The sequence below is a fragment of the Rhineura floridana genome, chromosome 15 (genome assembly GCF_030035675.1).
Source record: "Rhineura floridana isolate rRhiFlo1 chromosome 15, rRhiFlo1.hap2, whole genome shotgun sequence".
In the NCBI taxonomy this organism is placed as follows: Eukaryota; Metazoa; Chordata; class Lepidosauria; order Squamata; family Rhineuridae; genus Rhineura; species Rhineura floridana.
Window position 1 is genome coordinate 4940936 of NC_084494.1, and position 23862 is coordinate 4964797.

Genomic DNA, 23862 nt, shown 5'->3' on the forward strand with positions numbered 1-23862 from the left:
ACCCACCAATTACATTACTTGTAATATCCCTTCCTACATATGGGAACAATACTATCTAGGTATACAAGAGGGTACTTGCCACTCCGCTTTAAAATACCCTTTTGCCTTTGACTTTGTAAATCTACCGGTGTGGCCCCCTGTTTCTCAGGAAGAAATATCAGACCTAATCACTCGCCTAAAGGCCACAAGGGCACCAGGTTGCGATAATCTACCACCAGAGCTTTTGAAAAACCATCAAGAATAGTGGGTTCCCATACTGGCTAATTTGTTTACTTTTATAAACAATACCGGTCAGATCCCTGAGGCCTGGCGTGAGGCCATAGTCATTCCTGTATACAAAAAAGGCCCAAGAGATGATCCCTCCAATTACCGACCAATTAGCCTGCTCTCGGTAATAGGAAAACTCTACGTTAGTTACCTGAAAGGAAAATTATCCACCTGGATAGAAGAGGAAAATATCCAGGGATGGGAACAGCTAGGATTTAGAAGAGGTAGCTCTGCCATAGATCACTGCATACTCTTACATCATTTGGCAAAAAATATAAGACTCAAGCGGGGAATGGCCTATTTGTTGCTTTCGTGGACCTAAAATCGGCCTTTGATTCTATCTCCAGGGACAAATTATGGGCCAAATTGGCAAACACAACCATTGAGAAAAGATTGCTTTTTCTAATTTACAGCCTGCATCTGAACACCTCACTTCGTGTTCGTTGCGGTAGAGATGGCGGATTGAACAACACAATTCCCACAACGAAAGGGGTCAGACAGGGCTGCGTCCTGGCTCCACTACTCTTTAACCTCTTTCTGAATGATCTGAGAACAAGATGTTTATCCCCTAACTTCCATGCGCCCAAAGTCAATGAGAACAGATGCCCCATCCTGCTCTATGCGGATGACGCAGCTCTCCTGTCATTCTCTAAAGTGGGCCTCAAACGTCTGCTGCGGGTTTTTATGGCATACTGCTTAGATAACCATCTAACCATAAATTTTACTGAAACTAAAATTATAGTCTTCTCTAAGCATCCTGTAGACTCTGAATGGATAATCAATAGACAATCAATCGCCCAAGTTACTTGCTATAAATACCTTGGTATTATTTTCCATTACACTCTCTCATGGGCTGCACATATTCGCGCAGCGGTAATGACTGCTCGTTCCACAGCAAAAAACATCCAACGCTACTTCTACACCAAAGGGGGGCAGTATATCCCTGCAGCCATTCAGGTTTTCAAAACTAAGATCATTCCCCAACTATTGTATGGTGCCCCTCTCTGGATCTCTGCCTATAACCCTTCTATAGAATCAGTACTATCAACCTTTCTGCGTCAAATCTTCGGGATGCCAAGATGTGTCCCGAATGCCGCTCTCAGACTGGAAGTCAGTTTACCATCAATTGAATGTCAAGCATGGTCTCTTGCGTTCAATTACTGGATCAAACTCTCTTATAATTCCCCATCTGGATATTTAGCATCCCTCTGGGAAGATTCTTATCTTTCCACGTGGATGAAAACCTTTCATGATAAACTACCTAGGCTTGGCTTCTCCTTAGAACATCTAGCCTCCATAGACCCTACAGTGTTTAGACACGCCATCCGAAATAGACTTAAAGATATAGACCTCCAAAGCTCAACTGCAGCAGCTTCCAAAACCTGTTCACCCTTGCATCACAAGCTGTGCTTTGACCCTCTGAACCATGCTCAATATCTGGAGTTTCTAACAATTCCTAAATACCGCCACTCATTTGCAAAGGCTAGATTTAACTGATTTATCCTCAGCAATATTAGAAGGGAGATACAAGGGAATAGCCTACGATCAGCGTTTTTGCCCGTGCAAAATGGGAGATCTGGAAACCCTCTCACACGTCTTTTTTGTTTGCCCACTATACTCACAAGAACGCGATAAATACATTATCTCAATTATAAATAAGTATCCAACTAAATCTCCTGAAAGCCTGCTCCGCTGCTTTCCTGAAGGTTCAAATAAGTCCCTAATGAGATCCGTGGCCAAATTTGTCTACGCAGCACAACTTAAGAGGTTAAAACATTCCGATTAAATTTTTCTTGTAGACTCTATTTTTATTCTATTTTATTTCTACCTCATTCTCCTTTAGTCTAATTTCATTTTAGCTATTGTACCATTTTATATTTGTATTTTATACGCCTCCTATGGGTCTTTGACCGTAATAAACTTTGATTTGATTTGGATAGCTGTGGGTCCTGTTCTGTGTGTGCAAGAATGTTGGATTGCCATGCCTACCACTGCCATGCAGCCCCCCCCCCCCGAGACTTGGCCAAGGGTGCACGTGGCCGGCAAAACCAAGAAAGGCCAGCTGTTTCTGCTTTAAGGTTTAAGTGGCTCCTTCATGCTCACCTTGAGGTCTCCCTCCTTGCTGCCAGCGTGGGTTGGGTCTCATCTGAGTGATCTGATTAGGTGCATAGTAAGTGGGTCTGTTCTGAGCCTGAAAAGTAGGACAGGGTCATGCTCAAATCAGTCACATTGCAAAACGGTTCTGCAACAGGTGTCAAAACCCTGACTCATTTGCTCCCGCCCCAATTCACAGGAAAAAGTGGAGAAACTGTGACGTTGCCTCCTATTCCGATGCAATCTATGGCGTTAGCAACTTCAGGTTTGCAAAGGAGATACAGAAAGGGAAAGCAGGACTTCCTCCCAAGAAGTGTTTTTCTGGTCAGCAGGAGAGAAGAACATACAGGAAAGGGTTAACTCCTCTTCTAAAAGGCAGTGTCAAGTCTAGACAAAAGATGTTTCCTGTGGCCATCAGGGAGGGGAGGGAACCCTCCCAGCAGTTCCCAGACTTGGCGATAGCCTTGCAGGTCGTCTCCAAGTGGAGATCCTCACAACACCAAACTGTTAAAACCACAAAATAAGGACCAGAAGAAACTGAGAGGGACAGAACAGGAGGAATGCCCACACAGCCCATCTTAAAGCTACACGCAGAATGCACGAGGCCCCAAAGGTGCCGGGATCGACTTGCAGGCAGGGCCCTATGCTCCACTCTCCCTTGACCATAAGCGCCTAATAAGAAGTCCAGCTTGCTGTTCTTCGCCAGTGAAGAAGTGCAGCATGCAGAGGCGTGGGTGGGAGGAGAATCCCTGGCGGCAGCATTTGCTGGAGGACCAACCTCACAAAATACACATGTGCCCACCTTATCTGTCATCCTCATGGCAGGTCGCCTGCCACTTAGCCTGCAGGCTAGACGTTCCCCACCCCTGAGATAGATCAGTGGGAGTGGCTTCCCCATCAGGAGGCCCTCCAGAACACTGTAGAGATATGGGGGCTTCCACGGATCAACCTGTTAGTGACCTCCTGCAACAGGACAGTGACCCTCATGCCTGGATTCTGGGACCCAGAGGTGAAAGCGACCAAAGCACAGATGCCTCCATGGCCACAGGGCCTTCTATATGCCTCCACCCTACTTCTCCTTCTGCCCAGGGTGTCTCCATGTTCTGCTGGTAGCTCCTCACTGGCCCAGGAGATCATGATTCCAGGATCTTGTGGATCTCTGCTCCAGACCTCCCTGATGCATTCCTCTCGGGGGACTGTTCACCCATCCTGACCCAGACTGACTCTAGCTCTACAGGTGGACATTGAATACCACATACTGATGGGGCAGAGATTTTCTGTCCATTCTCGCCTCCAGGATTTCCTCTGCTAATCAGAACTACAAGATGACTTGGAAGGCCTTCCAGAGGTGGTGCAAACATCACCAGATTCTCTCTTCTGAGGCCAAAGGTGCCTGATATTTTTGAATTCCTGCAGGCAAGCTTGGATTAAAGGTTTCTGCCCAACACCTTGATACATCAAGTGGTGGCCCTGGGCAATGTGATGTAAGCCCCAGGGGATCTCAATGGCCAGCCACCCAAGGGTCAAGACCCTCCATCAAGGGGCCTCTCTCATCTTGTTTTCTGTCATCCACAGGCTCCCCATGTGGGATCTTCCACATTATCTATCCGAACTATGCCACACTTAAAGACAGTGATAATTAAGCAGTATATTAAAGAAAATAAATATTGCCAAGTTTTTCCTGGAAACTTGGGAGGCCAGAATCTTGCTGCTAGGTACAAAAGCAAACTCAGGGGTATAGCACAGTGGGGAGGAGAGCCTGGCTGGGAGCCCAGAGTCTGTGAGTTCAAATCCCCGCTTGTGTCTCCTGGGTGGAAAGGACCAGCTAAAGATCACCCCCACAGTGAGTGGCTCAGGGGTTACGTGCCCTGCCACCTGTGCAGCCGTGGGCAAGCTGCATAGTCCCAAGGAGCCCAGTTGCCCCCCAGCTGGCAGTTGTGGACAAGGAAGGGGGCTGGCTTGTGCAGCTGTGGGGAGGACTAGCCCCAGTGGGAGGCAATGGTAAACCCCCCCTGAATACCACTTACCATGAAATTCCTATTCATAGGGTCGCCATAAGTTGGGATCAACTTGAAGGCAGGCCATTCCATTTTTTTTCCCAGGACCCAGTTGTCCTTGGTGGTCTGGTCCCAAACCTCCTGGAAGCCCATCAGTGGGTGTGGGGACCCTTTGACTGTCCAGATGTTGCTGAACTGTAACTTCCATCATCCCTGGCCATGCTTGCTTGGGTCGGTCAGAGTTGTAGTTCAGCAATATCTGGGTGGCCAAAGGTCCCCACTACTACACTACAGACTCTCCCCCCCCACCCCCCATTGGAGAGGGCCAGGTGTCATGCTGAGGACTATCTGAGCTGGAGATTGCTCCCTCGATTTTGTCTTCAGGGTATTTGGAAGCCTGGAAGCATTCCATAAACTTTGAAAAGGCCTGGTGGTGCAATAGGTGGTTGCGTAAGTTCTGGGCCAAAAGGACGATTGGGTCTATTTTTAGACTTGTCCTTGGGCACAGACAGGAATGCCTTCTTTTCCTGTTTCCACCAAGATTGGTTCTAAGGACTTCCCAAAAAGCTTGCCCCGTTGAAAGCAAGTGGTGCACAAGTTAGACTTAGACCAATGGCTAATTTCCCAGTGCGTAAGCCTTAAGTTATGACACATGCTACAGGTCTAAGGCAACAAACTTGGCTGAGTACTGAATGCACTCCAAGGAGTCATCAACCATGGCAACTCAGCCGCCTTGGCCAGCTTATTTAGGCCTGCTCTCAAGTGTTAGGTGTTGGCTGGTTTTGAAAAGTGGACGGAAAGGTCCCACCAGTTTGGTGACCCTGCCTAAGGCAACACAACTGAGGACCCATAGATTTTACCACCTCAGGCTGAATTGCAACCTCCTTGGTCGGCTCCAGCTATAGAGCCTTAATGGCTTTGTATAGTATTATCAGATGTGTGTAAAGCTGCTCCTGAGATGGGGATGAGAGCAGCATTGTTCCTTGAAGGCGTCCTTCCTCTCTGTCCTAATTCAGACCAAGACTGATATATGTGTAGCCATTTCATTCTCACCTTCTCCCATCTGTGGGGTGGAGAGTAACCTGGAATACCAGATTCTTCTCCAATGCTGTCAGCACTTTAGAATCAGTTTTGAAAAGACAGGGGTCATGCTCCTTGAAGGGCACCTGCATTTATCCCCACTGGAGCAGCTGCGCCTAGGGTGGGTACTGTGTCACTTCCTCATGCCACATGCTCACTTGAGTTATCAAAGGAGGTAGGTGAGGAGGAGCAGGAGGATGAAAAGGATTAATAATCCCTACACCTTAAGATTTAGGACCCTTATTCAGAATGGTGGGGAAATCTTTTTGCTAGCTGCTTCGTAACCGTTTCTCTGTCAACCCTTGAGACACCTCTATGGGGAAGGGGTTTGTCCCAATGTTACTCAAGGAGGCTAGAGGAGGATCTGTTCATTTCCCCTTCTCAGGCCTTCCTGCTCTCTCCTGGGAGGATCCAAAATGGCACCCATCAGGGTCATCAGTATATCCAGGGCACTTCTCATTTGCAGATTCCCTTCACCCTCGCTGAGGGACATGGTGAGCTTTGCTCTACTCTCTCCTCTCCATGGTTCGGCTGACGTGATCAGGGGAGACAAGCACACAGGCTAAAGGATAAAAATCAAACAACACCCCCCCCAAACTGCTCCTGTCCCAACCCAAGAAAAAATTAATAAGGAGCAGCAGCAAAGGATTAACCCTGCTCTCCTATCAAAGACTGGAGGAAACTCCCGCCTTCCATTTAGACCCTCTCTGCTAACCTTTTCCTGCATGTTCCATTCTTCTGCTGGCTAACGACCTACACATTTTAAACGCTGATGCAATTGTGAACAGGGTGCCAGTTTAATTATTTCAAGAAATGCAATCTGCCATTGGCAGCTCAAAGCTAGCATTTTGGATGTACAGTGAGTATAACCCTTGAAAGGACGGACAACTTTTGCTGGGACTTACCTGGGGGACAGCAGGCATGAAATACCCTCCTGCAGCTGGCTGGAACTGATTGATGATCGCATTTGCAGGCAGGGCTCTCATTCCAGCAATGCGCTGCATATATTGGTTGGTTAAGTGGGCTTTCCGCTCCTCCTTTCGCTGTGCCAAAGCCACATACAATGGCTTGGAGCCCACAATGCGCCCATTCATTTCCGTTACAGCTTTGGTGGCTTCTTCTGGAGAGGAAAAGCAGACAAAGCCGAAGCCTTTGCTTCGCCCGTCTTCTAGCATTACCTAAAGAAAGGTCGTTTTTTAAAAACTCAGAGGAAGTATTATGCTTTCTGCGTTGATGTTGCGTCAAACTGCCTGAGCTGGTGAAACACCACAGTGGGAAAAACACCCCAAGATGGGGATCCCAGAGGAGCTCCACTGTTACGAGAGATTATGCCCAGCGCTCTGCATGGGGCTGTCTCTAGCTTAGTTCTCAGTTTCGTTACAGAAGGTTGTTCAATAATCCAAGCCACCCCTCTCCCTGCCCTTAGTCCACACGCTGATGGTTAACTTTAGCCTTGTTCAGTCTCTTGCTGTTTATTATTTATTTATTTATTTGATGTGTCTCCCACCCTTTCTCCCAGTGGGAGCCCCAGGGTGGCAAACAAACGCACTAAAAACACTTTAAAACATCATCGAAACAGACTTCAAAATATATTAAAACACAACAGTCATTAAAAGCATATTAGAACAAAACCTATTTAATTTTTTTTAAAAAAAAAGCTTTAAAAACATTTAAAAAATAAAAAGCAATCCCAGCACAGTCTCTACTTTAAAAGGCTTGTTGAAAGAGGAAGGTCTTCAGTAGGCACCGAAAAGATAACAGAGATGGCGCTTGTCCAATATTTAAGGGGAAGGAATTCCACAGGGTAGGTGCCACCACACTAAAGGTCTGCTTCCTATATTGTGCTGAACGGGCCTCCTGATAAGATGGTATCTTAACAGTGCAGCTAGAAACAACCATAAGCCTAGTACAGGCTTCAACATCTGAATGGCAGAAATGACAGCAATGCTGAACTGAACCTAGGAGGCGACCCTGCAGAGGTGTCTGCAGAAGCCCAATGTTGCAAAGGTGTAGAAACAAGCCCGCAATGAGGGAGAAAAATGACTTGTCTGGATTTCCTCTGCTTTGCTTTAGCACCACATGTCCCCAGGCCTACATGTATTTTGCAAGACATGGGAAAGATTCAGGTGCAACCTCTCACAGCAGCAACAGCAGCACATATGATGAGTCTTGTCAGAGGTCACGCGAGAGGCAAAGCCATGTGTCATTTCCCGTCCTCGTGTCCCTACAGGTTTCAACATATAGCATGCACACAATATGTTTTACAGACTTATCCTAAGCAGGTTACCCTGAAGAAAGTTCCACTCAGTTCAGCGAAATCTCAACTGAATATATTTAGGACTGTACCCTTGGGTGGATTCCTCAACAGTTCCTACTTCTGAGGGACTTTCAGTTATGGATCCCTGTTCTACATCTGCTAAATTCCATCCGCTCATTACCTTGGCACTTGTGATAGATCCAAAAGGAGAGAATTCCTTCCTCAGTTTCTCATCATCAATAGTATCATCCAAGTTCTTAATATATAAATTAACTCCCTAAAACAGAGAGAAGGTATGAGCACGACACAGTAGCAATGCAGAAGGTAGCAATTTATAGTTACAAGCAATCATCTACAAGCAAAACCAGATTATCTCATCAGCCAATATTCAATGATCAATGACCAAGAACATTTCATTACCTTCTGCAGGCAAAAAAAGCGGCAATGTTGCGGAGTCGTAGAGGCAAGTCTCTTGTAAGCGAATGTAAACTTGCCTGGATTTGCTCTGCATTGCTTTAGCATCCCATGTCCCCGGGCCTGCACCTCGCAGCAAGGAGCGGGAAAGATTCAGATGCAACTCAGGTCAGCCCACTTCCCTGATCTGATCTTTCTCCTATGCTACATAGAACCCATGTATGGTTTCTACCAGAATTTATCAATACTCAAATCTGATGTTAAGTTGATATGTTGCACCAAAGCTTCTCACGTGGTTAATTCCACTAAGTGGCAGTGTCAAATGGTACTTCTCAAGAGTCCCTTCTTATATGACCCAACAAAGAATGCATAGGAAGATCAGACAAAACCCAGCACAACAATTACACCTCTCAAATGTGTGAAGAAATCAGAACACCTATTCGAACTGGGAGCAAATTCTTTTTACCTGGTATCGGCTGATTCTCTCTTGTTTTAGCTGCTCAAACTTCCTTTTCAGCTCTGCCTGGCGTTCCACTTTCTTCTGCGCACGGCCCACAAACACCATTTTCCCATTTATATCTTTTCCATTCATCTCTTCCACTGCCTGTGAGGGAATTCAAGACAGTCAATGCCCCTGAGATACTGCATCAGTTACCAATATTCCTATTTACACCACTGTTTATCCTGACCTAACAACCCCTTCCATACCCTAACTGGAATGCTACAAGAGAGGCCCTTCAGACAGCTGCAACATATTCTTGACACAATAATAGTGCATTCGTAGTGGATTTATTCTGTTTCAATTTGTTCTGTGATGCTTCCCCAGTGCTACCACATTTGCTGTAGCCCTTCTGGACAGCAGTAAATAAAAGCAGGAGCAAAATAAACCAGAAAAGTTAACAGGATTTCAGCAGGAAGTTACGAGATATTCACTTATTGGAAATGAAACAGTGGAACCATCCCAAAGCTTTTGCAGGCACAAACAGTGTGGAAAGCAGGGTTGCACGTTTCTGCTCCAATTGCACTGAGCACAAATATAACGAAGGCACAACAAAAAGGATGTCTGGAGGGACCCTCACAGATTCAAGAGGGTTGAAAGTATCAACAATCCATGGAAACATCAGGGGCTGCTTATTCACATTATATCTTTGGATCGTATTATCATACGGGTGCTAACCTCATTCAGTGAAGCTCACAGTTCTCTACAGAAACACAAGGACTTGTGAATGACCCACCATGGTCAACTGAAATACCCAGAAATTCCTTGTTCACACAGGTAGCTGTTCCTGGGATAAAAGGTAGGAGCATGCATCCACTTCAGATGAAGCTTGAAGGCAAAGCTTCCCATGTTTGAGATATCCGGAGGAGACTAATCCAAAGTGGTCCAAACTAAAGCAGATTGATTCAACGGCTTTGGACCTGCTTTGGAGTTTCAGAGGGTGGTTTTTAGTTTTCTAGGCCTAGTTTGATACATTTTTTCATCTTCCCAAGCTCTCCACACAAGGAAAACGCCAGGCAGGATGGGAGGGGAGGGAATGTAATTTTATGATTGATAGCTCTAGCTTCCAAACAGGAAATGATGTCACCAGGGCTATCCAATCAGAGTGCTTTTGAGAGGGATGTAGAAGGAACCTCAGCAGTCCTCTGCTGTTTGTGACAGCCTGTCTCTGGCATCAGCAGCAGCAATGCTCCGGTTCTACTTGATAACCACCACTAACTAGGAAATGATATCTGACCAGTGTGCCCACTTCCATATCATCAAGCTCTGCCTTCTGCAGTTCATCCCTGACCCCCTTGCATGTAACTGTGGGCATGACATGCGTTCCTGGGCAACCTTGGCTAAGCCCTGCTCCAGAAAACAGACCAAAGTGAGGTTCCTCCTCCTTTGATCCATACTAAAGTGCTATTTCCATCCAAACTGAAACAGCTCCCATCTAAAGTGGGTTCCAAACAGATTTTTTTCCTGTGTACACACCTAAATATTATCCAGGAGCTAGAACTGACTTTTAAGTATAAACAAGTCCCTTTACAGCCCAGAAGCACCCTGTTCTGTGGTTGCAGAAGGACAGCTTGCAAATAATGCAAAAACCTCAAAGCAAAGAATAGGCCCTGTTTTTGGATTTCACCCTTGAACCTTTGATGAAAGACTATTTTCCAATCCATAAGCAGGTAATGCATGTGCCACAGCCTGGATGTGTATACCTTGTTGGCTTCTTCATGCTTTTCAAAGCTGACAAAGCCGAAGCCTTTCGACTTCCCAGTGGGGTCTGTCATGACTTTAACGCTGAGAGTCTTACCTATCACCAGAAGAACAGAGTTAGTAAAGATAGCCTACTGCAAAATTTCAAGAAGAACCTTTCAAAATGAAAATCAGAAGCTTAAGGGTTATTTCCCCTGCAAAATCCACACCGATGCTTCAAATTTACCAAACTATTTGAGACCCAATATTTATACACTCTCCTAGGAGAAACTCCCTTTTATTCTGGTTTGCAATCGTTCATTTTTCCTTTGTTAAATTTGACTGTTGGGAAGTAGTAACTAAACAACCTTATGCATAAGAACTTAACCTCCTCTGCCCTCAAAACAGCACACCAAGTGTTGAAAAACAAGTTCTCAGTTTTCTATTAATTTGCTCCAGTGAGCATATGGATAATAACCAGAGCCAGAACCACACGAAAATTAAAGTCAGCTTTAAATGGTGAACAATTGTAAATATTAATTTAAAAACTAAAGGCATGATATAAAATGAACAATGTATTGCATTAAAGCAATGTTAATCAAGCATTATATTTTTCATTTGTAATCATATTATATTCAGAAAACTATCAATACAGCACATTTTTCATTCTCCCTCCAGTCCAGCTAAATTGAAAAGCAACAGCAGTGAAAATGTTTCACTATATTATGAAGGGATAAATGCAATATATTAAAACAATACAGGAAAAGTTAAGAAGATCTTAAGAAATTAAATAAGCTATTATAAACTGAAAAATATCAATACCTTTAATATACAGGAACAAAACAATCTCTAAGAACGCTGGACATCATTCTTTAATGATAGCCAGAATGTAAAAAAATCAGGAAACTTTAAAAATAAGGCCTTATAAGCCTCTTCTAGAAGCAAGATGGAATGGAAGAGGTAAGACTTCAGAGTTCAACACAATGGCACACAGGGTGATGTCAAGCCCACAGCAGGAAAAGCAAGAGATACCTTGTACTTTAACTTAAAGCACCAACATTTCATCTGAATCTACAATAGCTTAACTGCTAACTATGCATTAATTAAAAATGATGTCTTGTTTCGTGAACAGCCAAGATCAACCTGAGAAACAAATACTCATAAGTGGGTTTGTCACAAGATGTGGCACTATTTATGGAAGAAACCATGAGGCTCAGCCCTGAGGTGCCCAGTATATCCACATTTCATTACTCCCTTCATACAAGTCACTTTTCCCTTGCTCTCTTCTGCATTCCAGTTTCATAAGACAGAAGTAATTCTTAACCCTGAACAGTGAGCCTCTTCAATCAAAAGACACCCAATGATCTCAATGGATCAAATAATGAGATTTGATCCAAGCTCACATGACTTCAAATAAAATAAAAGACTTCCTCGGATTTTTAGCAGGGCTGTGTCAGAAATCAAAAGTTCCATTATGAAAGAGGTTATAATTGTAGAAACAGGAAATCTTCCCCTACAAGTTCTGCCAAAACCCAAAGGTAGAATACAGAAGTGTGAATCAAAATGAAAGCAGACGAAAGCCAGATACCATTAACCTGCAGCCTAATATCAGCCCAATTTTGTTTGTTTAACCCTCATTCCAATTAACCCCCCAAAAATCTTGTGTTAAAGCTGCCTGTCAGGGCTGCAACAACTTGTCTCCCCCCCTTTTTTTAATTAATAAGGAGTAATCAGGAATTTCTCATCAAGAGGTACATCATGTGCTGCTGGCAGAGTGCAGTCTATTATCAAGACACCCATCTTAGGACGAATGGACCTCTGGCATTCAAGGATGCTTTGCCAGCATCTTTTCAGCTCTTCCAGCCGTTGGCATAGGCACAACAGATCATCGTGACCCCCATCATGACCAAACTCTGGTTTGGTCCTTATGTGAACACGCTTCACGGTCGCTGCTCCCCAGAATCCAGAAAAGAAGTTTAAAAGGGAACCAACAAAGAAGTACCAGCCACAATGGGTTCAGTGGTTATTTCAGAATGTTAAGGACCTGCTGCTGGGATATTTACCATATTTGCTGAAGAGCTCCTTCAGCTTCTCATCATCCATGTCGTCTCCAAAGTTTTTAATGTAGACATTAGTGAATTCCTTTGCTTTGGCTCCCAGTTCTGCCTCACGCTCTTTACGGGATTTAAATCTGCCAACAAATCTGGATGGGAGAAGAAGCTATAATGAAAAATCCTCTCCTGCCAACAGTATACAAGCAAAGCACTATTTCAGGGGATAAAAGCAAAAACAAGCAGCAGGTAGATGTGAAAAGGGCAGATGTAAAAGGGGTAAAAGGCCAAGCAGAAAAAATCCACTGTCCTCATATGGAAAAGCGGCAGCACTAGAACACCCACCCAGCTCTGCTGAGCAGGACATAGCACAAGGGAGCCAACTAAACCCAGCAGCAGGGAGACACCCAGTGAGGGTAGGCCCCTGCATCAGGGGGAGCGGGCTGTGGCTCGGCCAGGGAAACTCACCAGCCCTGGAGTAGAGAGGTAGCCGGCCAAAGCTTGGGCCAGGAGGACCAGCAGCCTTGTGGGTTAATACCGAGATGCATCACGGCTCATGCGGTGGCTGCTTCTGGCTGAGACACTCACACTTTGCGGTCGTTCAGCAGCATGCCATTCATCTTCTCAATGGCCCGGTCCGCAGCATCTTGTGTCTCAAAGTGCACAAATGCATAGCCTTTAGAGCCGTTCTCGTCACACACCACCTGCAAGGCATTTTGGCAGAGCTGAGTAACACGTACGAGCACCTCAACGTGCTGCGTTGTTCAGTTTGCTTCACCTGAACTGAGCCTCATTGACACAAAAAACCTGAGTGTTTTACATGTTTGTTAAGAGACTGCAAAGAGAACAACTCAGCGCCACTTTTTTGCACCAATATCGTGAATGAAATCACAACAGCTGTTGTTCAATGTCTAAAGTGGGCGATTCCAATACTTTTTTTTAAAAAAAGAAGCAACTTTCAATAAGCCTCTCTTCTCTTGAACAGCATGAAAACTCATCACCTACATCAACTGATTATGTGAAAATATAGATAGAATCTCACAGAAAAGTAACTGGAGAAAACTTATTCCACCTATTCCTCCTGGAACCAAGAAAGAATTAGGACAAATATAGACACAGTTAAGACACTTGCCAAAACAAACTTCTTGTCTGGGAATCATTTTTATTTATTTATAGGATGATTGATTGATTGATATCCCACCCTTCCTCCCAGTAACAGCCCAGGGTGGCAGACAAAAGCACTAAAAACACTTTAAAACATCATAAAAACAGATTTTAAAATATATTAAAAAAAAATCTGTAAAAACATTTTTTTTAAAGCTTTAAAAACATTTAAAAAAAGAAAAAAGAAAAGGTTTAAAAACATATTAAAAAGCAGTTGCAACACAGACTGGGATAAGGACTCAACTTAAAAGGCTTGTTGAAAGAGTAAAGTCTTCAGTAGGCGTTGAAAAGATAACAGAGATGGGGCCTGTCTAATAATAAATAATAATAAACTTTAATTTATAGGCCGCTTACAGTAACATATGATAAAATACAATAAGTAAGATCTATTTAAGGGGAGGGAATTCCAAAGGGTGGGTGCCACTACACTAAAGGCCAATTTCCTATGTTGCGCAGAACGGACCTCCTGACAAGATGGTATCTGCTGGGCGCTCTCACCTGCGCGCGCGTGCTCTCTCTCGCGCTCTCTCTCGCGCTCGCGCTCTCTCTCGCGCTCGCGCTCTCTCTCGCGCTCGCGCTCTCTCTCGCGCTCGCGCTCTCTCTCGCTCGCGCTCTCTCTCGCTCGCGCTCTCTCTCGCGCTCGCGCTCTCTCTCGCGCTCGCGCTCTCTCTCGCGCTCGCGCTCTCTCTCGCGCTCGCGCTCTCTCTCGCGCTCGCGCTCTCTCTCGCGCTCGCGCTCGCGCTCTCTCTCGCGCTCGCGCTCTCGCTCGCGCTCGCGCTCTCGCTCGCGCTCGCGCTCTCGCTCGCGCTCTCGCTCGCGCTCTCTCTCTCGCTCGCGCTCTCTCTCTCGCTCGCGCTCTCTCTCGCTCGCGCTCTCTCTCGCTCGCGCTCTCTCTCGCTCGCGCTCTCTCTCGCGCTCGCTCTCTCTCGCGCTCGCTCTCTCTCGCGCTCGCTCTCTCGCGCTCGCTCTCTCGCGCTCGCTCTCTCGCGCTCTCTCTCTCGCTCTCTCGCGCGCGCACGCACGCACACACACACACACCCTTCATGCTTGAAGACACTTAAAAGCAGATATTTGAAAAATCTCACCTTGCAAGAAAGGATATTCCCAAAAGCTGAGAATGTGTCATAAAGCGCCTTGTTGTCTATGGATTTGTCCAAGTTCTTGATGAAAACATTCCCTACACCTGATTTCCTCAGAGAAGGGTCCCGCTGAGACCACATGATGCGGATGGGTTTGCCTTTGATCACATCGAAGTTCATGGTGTCCAGGGCTCGCTCAGCTGTAAAATTAGGAGCAAAAAGTAGCAAGGACTCATTCTGTCCACATCACACATTTAGGCAATTTTTTTTATAAGTTGTATTTTAAATAAATAGAACAAAACATTTTCCTCAACTTAGCAGCAAACCTTTTAAGTCCAAGACTCCTGACTCCTGACCCTCGGCTGCTGTGCATACGAGAACTCAGCTGGGCACATGGCCGCCAAGATAGGAGCAGCAGCCTCATCCAGCCAAGTTTCCGTAATACATACCAGGTCTGCGCTCTCATTCAATATCATATCATGGATGAGAGATGTCAGGCTGAAGCTCAATCCTGATAAGACCGAGGTGCTACTTGTGGGCGACAGGGGAAAGTTGGGTGTTGCTGACCTGAGTCTTAATGGGGTAAGATTACCCCTGAAGGATCAGGTCCGCAGCCTCGGGGTTGTTCTTGATTCCAAGCTGTCCATGGAGGCTCAGATTTCGGCAGTGAGCCGGGCAGCTTGGTATCAATTACACCTCATACGGAGGTTGCAACCCTACCTCCCTATTCATCAGCTCCCACTGGTGGTACATGCCCTGGTCACCTCTCGATTAGACTACTGCAATGCGCTCTACGTGGGGTTACCCTTGAAAACGGTCCGGAAACTACAACTGGTGCAGAATGCGGCGGCACGCCTGCTTACAAACAGCCGCCGCCGTGATCACATCACGCCGGTGTTAATTCATCTACACTGGCTTCCAGTTGTTTTCCGGGCCCAATTCAAGGTGTTGGTCTTAACCTTTAAATCCCTATACGGTCTCGGCCCAGTTTACCTGAAGGAGCACCTCCAGTATCACCAACTAAGCCGCCCGACCAGATCAGCCACACAGGGCCTTCTCTCCGTCCCACCAACGAAAACAGCTAGATTGGTGGGGACTAGAGAGAGGGCATTTTCAGTGGCGGCCCCCACTCTCTGGAACTCCCTCCCATTCTATCTTCGCCATGCCCCTTCCCTAGATACATTTCGCCGAGCCTTGAAAACATGGCTCTTTGGACAGACCTTTGGGATCCCCGGGGTGGGCTAATTTTTTTATATTGTTTTAAAACTGTCTATTGATGGCCCTAAACTGTTTTGTACTGCTGCTTTTAAAATGATTATTGTTGACTGCACTGTATTTTATTATGTATTTATATTGTATTGTTGAACTTTAATGTTGTACGTCGCCTAGAGTGGTTTCGGCCAGATAGGCGACACAAAAATTAAATGTATTATTATTTATTATTATTAAGAGGAAAGATGTGTGCATGCATGCACATCTATATATTATGCATCATGTGAAAATCGCCAAGGGAAAATGTTGATGATCTCTGCAGATAATTCAGTACATCTGCAACAATGTGGGTAAGCCCAGGGACACCACACAATACATGCAGCATTTGTATAGAGTGGCAAGCACACCAATGAAAGATCTATTCTGAGGGCACGTTTTGCCCTACCCAGGTGTCACAGGCAGAAAATGGAGAAAAATGCCTCTTGGATATCCAGAACATGTCCATGCCAAGTAATTGCTAAAACAGCAACAAAATTTGCATTGCCGTATGTACTTCAGCATCATCACTTCCGTTGCAATTAGGGCATTATTATGTATGTCTGAATGGCCGAACACTCCACCCTCCAACACTCCAATACATAACCAGGGAAGTCCTATGTTAAGCACTAAGTAGGAAATCGCATCCACCATCATATTCTAAAGCTTCAGCAATGTAGACTCTCTTAACTCACACTAATCCTCCTTCAGGATTCTATTTTTGCACTGAGTAGCATATTAAAAGCATGATGACATCTACACACCAGGATCCGGTTCATAAAATTTAGAGGCTTCGGACAGAGTTGCATGCCAAATGAGTAGTAAGAAAGAAAGAAAGCTCAAGGGTAGAATGAGAATGAACTCCTTGATTTGCCACTCACTTGCTCACCCATAAGATGCAAAAACAGCGGGCAGGGGGAGACCATACAAGGTTTTCTCGGCTGCTTCACTTGACAAAACACAGCCAAGGTAAGGCAGTGCCAGACAAATGAGGGGAGTATGGGTAGCAGGGGAGGGGGAGAATGTAAGTTTATGATTCCATAGATTTATTTATTTGTTTCTTACATTTCTACCCCAACTTTTTTCATCAGACCCCAAGGGAGCATACATATGGTTTCCAAGGCAGTCTCCCATCCAGGCACTGACCAGACCCAGACCTACTTAGCTTCAGCAAGGTGGTGGCCTCTTGCACTTTCAGATCATAGTCTGGGACCATGTACGGAACTCTTTATATAGCTATTCATACGGCTTCTTTAAAAAAACCTCAGCCACAAAATTAGAAAGAGCTGCCTGATCAAACTGAACTGAACACCTGCAGTTCCTTTTCCCTGGTGTAGGATATTCTAAATATAGGGAGACTGAGCCTCCAACAAAAGTGAAAACAGTTTGATAAGGAAACACTCATCATTCTTGACTATCTCTCCAAATACAAGGTGCAGTTAATATCCAACTGCATCTCAAGGAGGAAATGCGTACCATTTTCCCTATCCATTCATTTCACAGCCTTCCCAAAGTAAAAGGTCTCCCTTTGCACCCAAAATATGGATCTCAACAAGTACACCCAAGATCCTATACAGAACCCTTAAAAATTAACTCATGCACCAAGCTTCATAGAACTACGTCACAGTATAATACAAACTGGGCTTGTCACAACTTGTCACAAAGGAGTGCTTGCTACCAATAGCTCCTCAGGTCACATTACTGGACAGGTGGCACTGAAGCACTGACTGAGCAAGACACTAACACTACCCAGGAATGAACCATGGCTGGAATTTTCAAGAACTTGTACCGTCATACCATTCCCTTGTTGTCAGTCACTTGCTGAAAGAGGAAAGGCACCATGATTTTAGTTGAAGGTGAACAGTCAGTTGTTTTGCTTTAACCACAAGAATTCCATTTCAAGTGCCACCTCAGCTCAGCTAGTCAAATTTGGCATCATTTATTTATAGCAAGAAGACATGTGCTTGCAAGGATGGCAGCCCTTAGAATACGCCACTTGCAGCTGAAAGAGGATGAGCAGTTTGAAGCAGGCCAGGAAGAGGAGAGGTCCCACTACAGCACTCGCTGCACAGTAGATCTGCAGGACCCATGCCATGCAGGAGTCTCGTAACACCATGTGACCATGGGCTTTGAGAAGCTGCTGGAAAAAACACACTCCTCTTGCTTTAAGAACATTCGTATCTAGACATGGTAGCAGATGAATAGGATGCATTCCTAAACACTTACTTACAAGCAGTGCTTCTCTTCTCTACAGTGTTGGATCATATTCAAGTTAAGCTTGCATGGCACAGTACTTTGTGCATTTATTGATTTCTATTCTGCTTTTTGATGCAGAAAGATCCACAACTTAGCTTCCGTAAAATATACTCCTATCAAGGCTGCTTCTCTGACACATAGTATAGTTCCAGGGTAGCAACATGCCCTTTCATCAAAACTCTAGATCTCATTACAATATTACAACTCTTCAAATTGCTTTACACACACACACACACACACAATTGCTTCACACACGCACACACACCTGTTGGCAACTGGGTGGCTCATTGCCAAACTGCATGTTCCTTAGTCCCTTCCACTGAAGAATGCAATCAATCACTAAGCACATGGCTCAGATAACTTTACTTTGAGGAAAATGGAAATGCTTTTTTCAGCCCATGCTTGTCTCTAGACCACATGGCTAGCAGGAAGAGGGGCTAGTGGTTTCTGCAGACTGCAAAATAGGGCATTGGAATCTCGGGGGGGGGGGGATTCTGTGCTTTTTCACAGAACATGTTTCACGCTGCAAGCAAAGCATGTTCTAGCACCCCAAACAGAAGTGGGAATAGATGCTCTCCAGACAAACTCTTAATATTGCTGTAGTTCAATGTCCTTTGGCAGAGCTCCACATCTACATGAACTCACTTGCTCAAATCACCATGATGAGCATCCTTTGAATGTGCTCTGGCAAGAGAGGAGCACTATGTGAGTGGGCTGAGCCCCCATCCCCTCTGCAGCTTCAATTTGGAGAAGAAAGCTGTAATCCCTGCAATCATGCTCCAAATTCTTCCTCAACTCAGTGGGATATCAAAGACAAGATCCTGCCTTTCTTCAAATTTGGGTTGGCTACCAAGGTCACCTCAAATGTGTGGACCTCAGTCCCTTAACATTTGTTTGATCATCTTACCCTTAAGTTTTTAATCCAGCTTGGAGACTGCCTTCAACATCCTGGAGACCTCAGAATAAGTGTATGATCACCCCTATCTTTCCCCAAGAGAGATCAACATCATGTCACAGAAATAAAAAACTTTTGAGGCAGAGTGATGAGCATCCTTTGAATGTGCTCTGGCAAGAGAGGAGCACTATGTGAGTGGGCTGAGCCCCCATCCCCTCTGCAGCTTCAATTTGGAGAAGAAAGCTGTAATCCCTGCAATCATGCTCCAAATTCTTCCTCAACTCAGTGGGATATCAAAGACAAGATCCTGCCTTTCTTCAAATTTGGGTTGGCTACCAAGGTCACCTCAAATGTGTGGACCTCAGTCCCTTAGCATTTGTTTGATCATCTTACCCTTAAGTTTTTAATCCAGCTTGGAGACTGCCTTCAACATCCTGGAGACCTCAGAATAAGTGTATGATCACCCCTATCTTTCCCCAAGAGAGATAAACATCATGTCACAGAAATAAAAAACTTTTGAGGCAGAGTGCAAGCAAGAAAACAGCCCAGCTTCTCCAGAAAGCCTTTTTACAAGTATGGGCAACTTATTTCCTCTTATTAGCGGTAGTTTAATGTTCAATATTTACACAGCCCATCACAAACATCTCCACGACATGGTCTCCTTTAAGCACCCATTACCATTCATCTCATGGTGCAGCCACCCACAACAGTGAAAAGATAACTGGGCAGAACGCACTGCTACAGCATGAGGCATTAACTAGTCACCTACTGATAGGCAACTTCCACCTTCCGTGAAGATTTCAAAACAGGCAAACAGGTCTTTCTGCCACACTTTCACACATCTAGAAAAGATCTTGTCATATCCCTCTCAAAGCATGTCACTTTTCCAGTACGCTTTTTAAGCTAGCTTGCAAAGTACACCACATGTAAGGTGACCTTGCTGTTAGATGTATGCGCCCCAGAATAAAGCACAGCTGAAGTCATTCAACACTGATATACCCTTTCAAACCAAACTTTCAGCTGGATCTAACATAAGTCAGGTGCTCAAAGTCCATGCAAGGCAATGGATAGTTTCTGGAGGTACAGTCATGGGAAGCTGCCTTATACCGAATCAGACCCATCAGTCCACTTTGCTAAGTATTGTTTTCACTGGCTGGCAGCTGCTCTCCAGGATTTCAGGCAGGAGTCTCTCCCAGCGCTACATGGAAATACCGGAGATTGAACCTGAGACCTTCTGCATGCAAAGCAGATGCTCTGCCACTGAGCTATGTTGAAATCCCTGGAATCAGTCCTAATGAAACTTCAAAAAGGTACTGGAACTCACCCCATGCCTCAACTACCGGGTGGGAAAATGGGAATAAATTATGGGCTTAACATGGTAGAATACAGGGTAAATACTGGAATATGTTGCCCACCCTTTGGGATGCAATCAGACATAGAATCGTAGATAATCTGGACATGCCTCACCATCAGCTGGCTGCTGAAAGTTGACATAGGCATATCCTAGGGAGCGCCGGGTTATCATATCTCTGCAGACTCGGATGGAAAGCACAGGACCAGCAGGGCTGAACTTCTCATACAACATGGCCTCCGTGACATCAGGGTGCAGGTCACCCACATACAGAGATGCCATAGGGTAGCTACTGGCAGCTGTGTTCATCTTCCAACTCCCTACACACGGACCCAGGTGTTCCGTTTAAGTTTTCAACAAGTATTTCTTCCAAAATATATTTTTAACTTTACTAGTTTTTACAGGAAAGAGGGCAGAGCTTAGAGGATAGGCTGAAAGTGTTGCCAGAAAGCCTTCTGTGTTGGAACGTAAGGGGAAGCAGCTACCAGAGAAAAAAGCAGTGCAAATTTCAAAAAGATAAATAGTATTTGATAAAAAGACAGAGACAGAACTGGGTGGAAGACCTGCACAGAAAATTAAATGAAAGGTCCTGAAATAAACTTAGTTCAAAAAGCAGTTTAAATAGATTTCAAAAAATAAAATATCCAATTCTACCTTTAAAAAAATAAATTCTTAATCTTTCCCTTGCAAAATAAGCAATTTGGGATTGTGTTAAACTTGTACCTTAATGCAATCAGATTAACTTTTTTTCTATCTCCCAAATTGTAAAAAAGGTAGCTTTTTTTTTGGGGGGGTGGAGGTCTTCAACAACCCTGAATCATTTTAAACATATAAAGTTCCTTGCCCCCAGGAGACTATTTATAAAACACAGCTAAACTGGGCGTTCATGCGGTGCTTATAACAGACAACAAAAATATTGATCTAGAAAAGCCTGGCGCGCAGATAACACGGTATGACTTTTCTTTTTTTGCTGCTGCGAAAATTTTCATTTCAAAGGGCAGGAAAACACCAAGGAAGGACAAACCGAAGAAGACGGAAGTAAGGAGCAGGGGGGGCACTTACAGAGAAAATGATGCCGGTGGAGAGGAAAGAGAGAAAACTTGGGTGGGAGAGAAAAGAACATGCAGATGAGTCGCAGAAACGGGGGGGGGGGCGGAGACAGTAAGTTGGGAAGAGGGACCAAGTAAATCTTGAGTCTGAGAAAAGGCAAAGGCGGAGTAAGAGACAAGAAAAAACGGAAGAAAAAGCCCTCTTGGCGGGGGCAGGGAATTCTAGAATTCGGGGCCGTGAATATCGCGGGGGGGGTGTAAGAATATTAAATAGGGATCAAAGCAGGGGGGCGAGAGAGAGAAGACCCCAGCAATAAAAAAGGGACCCTGGGGGAGCCTTGCCACAAAATGGGGGGGGGGAGAACAACCAGGCAACAAATTTGGGGGCTGGGGGCACGACAGACAGACAGACAGGCTCTCCCGCGCTATTCTGCTTAATTACTATATTATTAATTAATTACCCTCCTCTTTTTCCTGTTTATTATTAAATCAAATTTTTCCTTTTGTTTTTCTCTTTTGCTGTTTTTAAGGCTTTTTCCCCCCTTTTAAGATTTTTTTTGTCCTTTCCCCCACCCTCCCTTCCTTCGTCCTTTCCTCCTCCGAGGCTGCGGGCAGAGAGGGAGCAGCGTCCGCCGCGGAGGCCCCTTTATAGGCCGCGCCGAGACGGGCTGCCGGGCGAGGGCGCCGTTGGCGCCGCCACCGCCGCAAGGCCTGCTGGGCCCCCGCGCGGGGGGGGGGGGCAGAGAGGCCGAGGCCGCTCGCTGCAGCGACGCCCCGCGGCCGGAGGAGCGAGCGGAGGAGCGGCCTCAGTCTTCCTCCTGCTCGCACCTCCCTCCCCTTTTGGCTGAAGTGGCGCTGGCACCGCCACAAAAGTTTCTCTGTTTGCTATATCGAAAATGGAAATGGGCTGCCTTCAAGTCAATCCCGACTTATGGCCACCGTACGAATAGGGTGTTCATGGTAAGCGGTATTCAGAGGGGGTTTACCATTGCCTCCCTCTGAAGCTAGTCCTCCACAGCTGGCTAGGGCCTGCTCAGCTTGCCACAGCTGCACAAGCCAGCCCCTTCCTTGCCACAACTGCCAGCTGGAGGGCAACTGGGCTCCTTGGGACTCTGCAGCTTGCCCACGGCTGCACAGGTGGCAGGGCACGTCACCCCTGAGCCACTCACTGTGGGGTGATCTTTAGCTGGCCATTGACACCCAGGAGACACGAGCAGGGATTTGAACTCACAGACTCTGGACTCCCAGCCAGGCTGTGCTCCCAACTGTGCTATACCAGCTGTGTTTGTTTTGTTTTGTTTTGTTTTGTTATGTTATGTTATATTATATAGCCACAAGAGTAGCTGTATACTATAACCAGCATGGATTTTTCACACTCTGCAATGTTAAATTTAAAATATTCTCCCATGCCATTCTGATGCTTCCCATAAGCTCATTTCAAAACAAAGCCTTACAAAACTTATAGTCCTGAACTCAGAAATGCTTCCTTAACAACTCTCTCAATTTTCATGGCGATACACAAAACAGTCAGAGAGAATCAGGAGTTCAAAGTGTAAAAAGTGTAGAGTGGCCGTTGGCCAGATAGGCGACCCACAAATTAAATTATTATTATTATTATTATTAAAAAGATCAAGAGAAAAACCAGACCCCTTTCGGACTTTTTTCTGTCAGAGTTGTCATAATCTGTTGAAATTAATTAAAAATCAGCCATGTTCACAGAGTACCTGTAATCCTATTACTGACCTTGCCCCATATTCTGATCTTCATCTTCTGCAGTTTAAAAGTTTTAAAAATTCCTGCCTGATTTTTAATTAATTTAAGAAACTTAGTACTGGAGTCAATGATAAGCCCGGACATGCTCAGTAAGAACCAGCTGTCAGTGTTCTAAAAGCCAGACTCACAGCTGCTTGGCTAATGAGGGGGCCAATACCCACACCAGACCTTTACTTCACTTTAGACAGTGCGGGTTTCCCCCAAAGAATCCTGGGAAGTGTAGTTTGTGAAGGGTGCTGAGAGGACACTTCTATTCCCCTGACAGAGCTCCAGTGGCCAGAGTGGTTTAAGAGTCAGCCGCTCTGAAGCTCTGTGAGGGGAACAGGGCATCTCCTAGCAACTCTCGGCACCCTTCACTAACTACACTTCCCAGGATTCTTTGAGAGAAGCCATGACTATCTAAAGTGAAATAAAGGCTTGGTGTGGATCATGTGGCCAGGGACAGCTTTGGTTTAAATTTGGGTGGGAGAGTACATGTGCCTGCTGTAGAATAAAAAGGTGGGGAAAACCTGAAAAAGAATGATGTTCACAATGTTTTCCTTTGGGAAAGGAAAGGGGCATCCCCTCTACCCAGTGCCCACCCATCCAATCTCCTCCCCTCCCTCCCACTCCCCTTCCTGCCCTCCTCTTCCCCTCACTGCCCCTCCCCCAGGTCAGTTTCATCTATCCTAAGCATGATTGCACAAAAGTAAATCCCACTGAACTCAA

At 45.4% G+C, this 23862-nt stretch overlaps 1 protein-coding gene and 2 non-coding genes across 4 annotated transcripts in view; all 3 read right to left on the reverse strand.

Annotated features, from left to right (window-relative positions):
- PABPC4 (poly(A) binding protein cytoplasmic 4) overlaps nucleotides 1-22045 on the reverse strand; it is a 37989-nt gene extending 15944 nt beyond the window's left edge. The window contains exons 1-9 of one of the 2 annotated variants that reach the window (XM_061596311.1): nucleotides 21843-22045; nucleotides 14589-14782; nucleotides 12928-13043; nucleotides 12352-12491; nucleotides 10312-10406; nucleotides 8576-8713; nucleotides 7877-7972; nucleotides 6344-6616; nucleotides 2371-2458 (exon numbers count right to left, since the gene is read on the reverse strand). In XM_061596311.1, coding sequence (XP_061452295.1) covers nucleotides 2371-2458; nucleotides 6344-6616; nucleotides 7877-7972; nucleotides 8576-8713; nucleotides 10312-10406; nucleotides 12352-12491; nucleotides 12928-13043; nucleotides 14589-14762 — 1120 coding nt within the window. In that variant the 5' untranslated portion in view covers nucleotides 14763-14782; nucleotides 21843-22045. Of the gene's footprint in view, nucleotides 1-2370; nucleotides 2459-6343; nucleotides 6617-7876; nucleotides 7973-8575; nucleotides 8714-10311; nucleotides 10407-12351; nucleotides 12492-12927; nucleotides 13044-14588; nucleotides 14783-20448 lie in introns of both variants that reach the window. The other variant, XM_061596310.1, reaches the window with a different exon arrangement.
- LOC133371046 (small nucleolar RNA SNORA55) lies at nucleotides 7433-7568 on the reverse strand. The gene has a single exon (XR_009759251.1). It is a non-coding gene; the product is annotated as a small nucleolar RNA SNORA55 (small nucleolar RNA).
- LOC133371045 (small nucleolar RNA SNORA55) lies at nucleotides 8138-8270 on the reverse strand. Its single transcript, XR_009759250.1, has one exon. It is a non-coding gene; the product is annotated as a small nucleolar RNA SNORA55 (small nucleolar RNA).
- Nucleotides 22046-23862: the final 1817 nt, after the last annotated feature.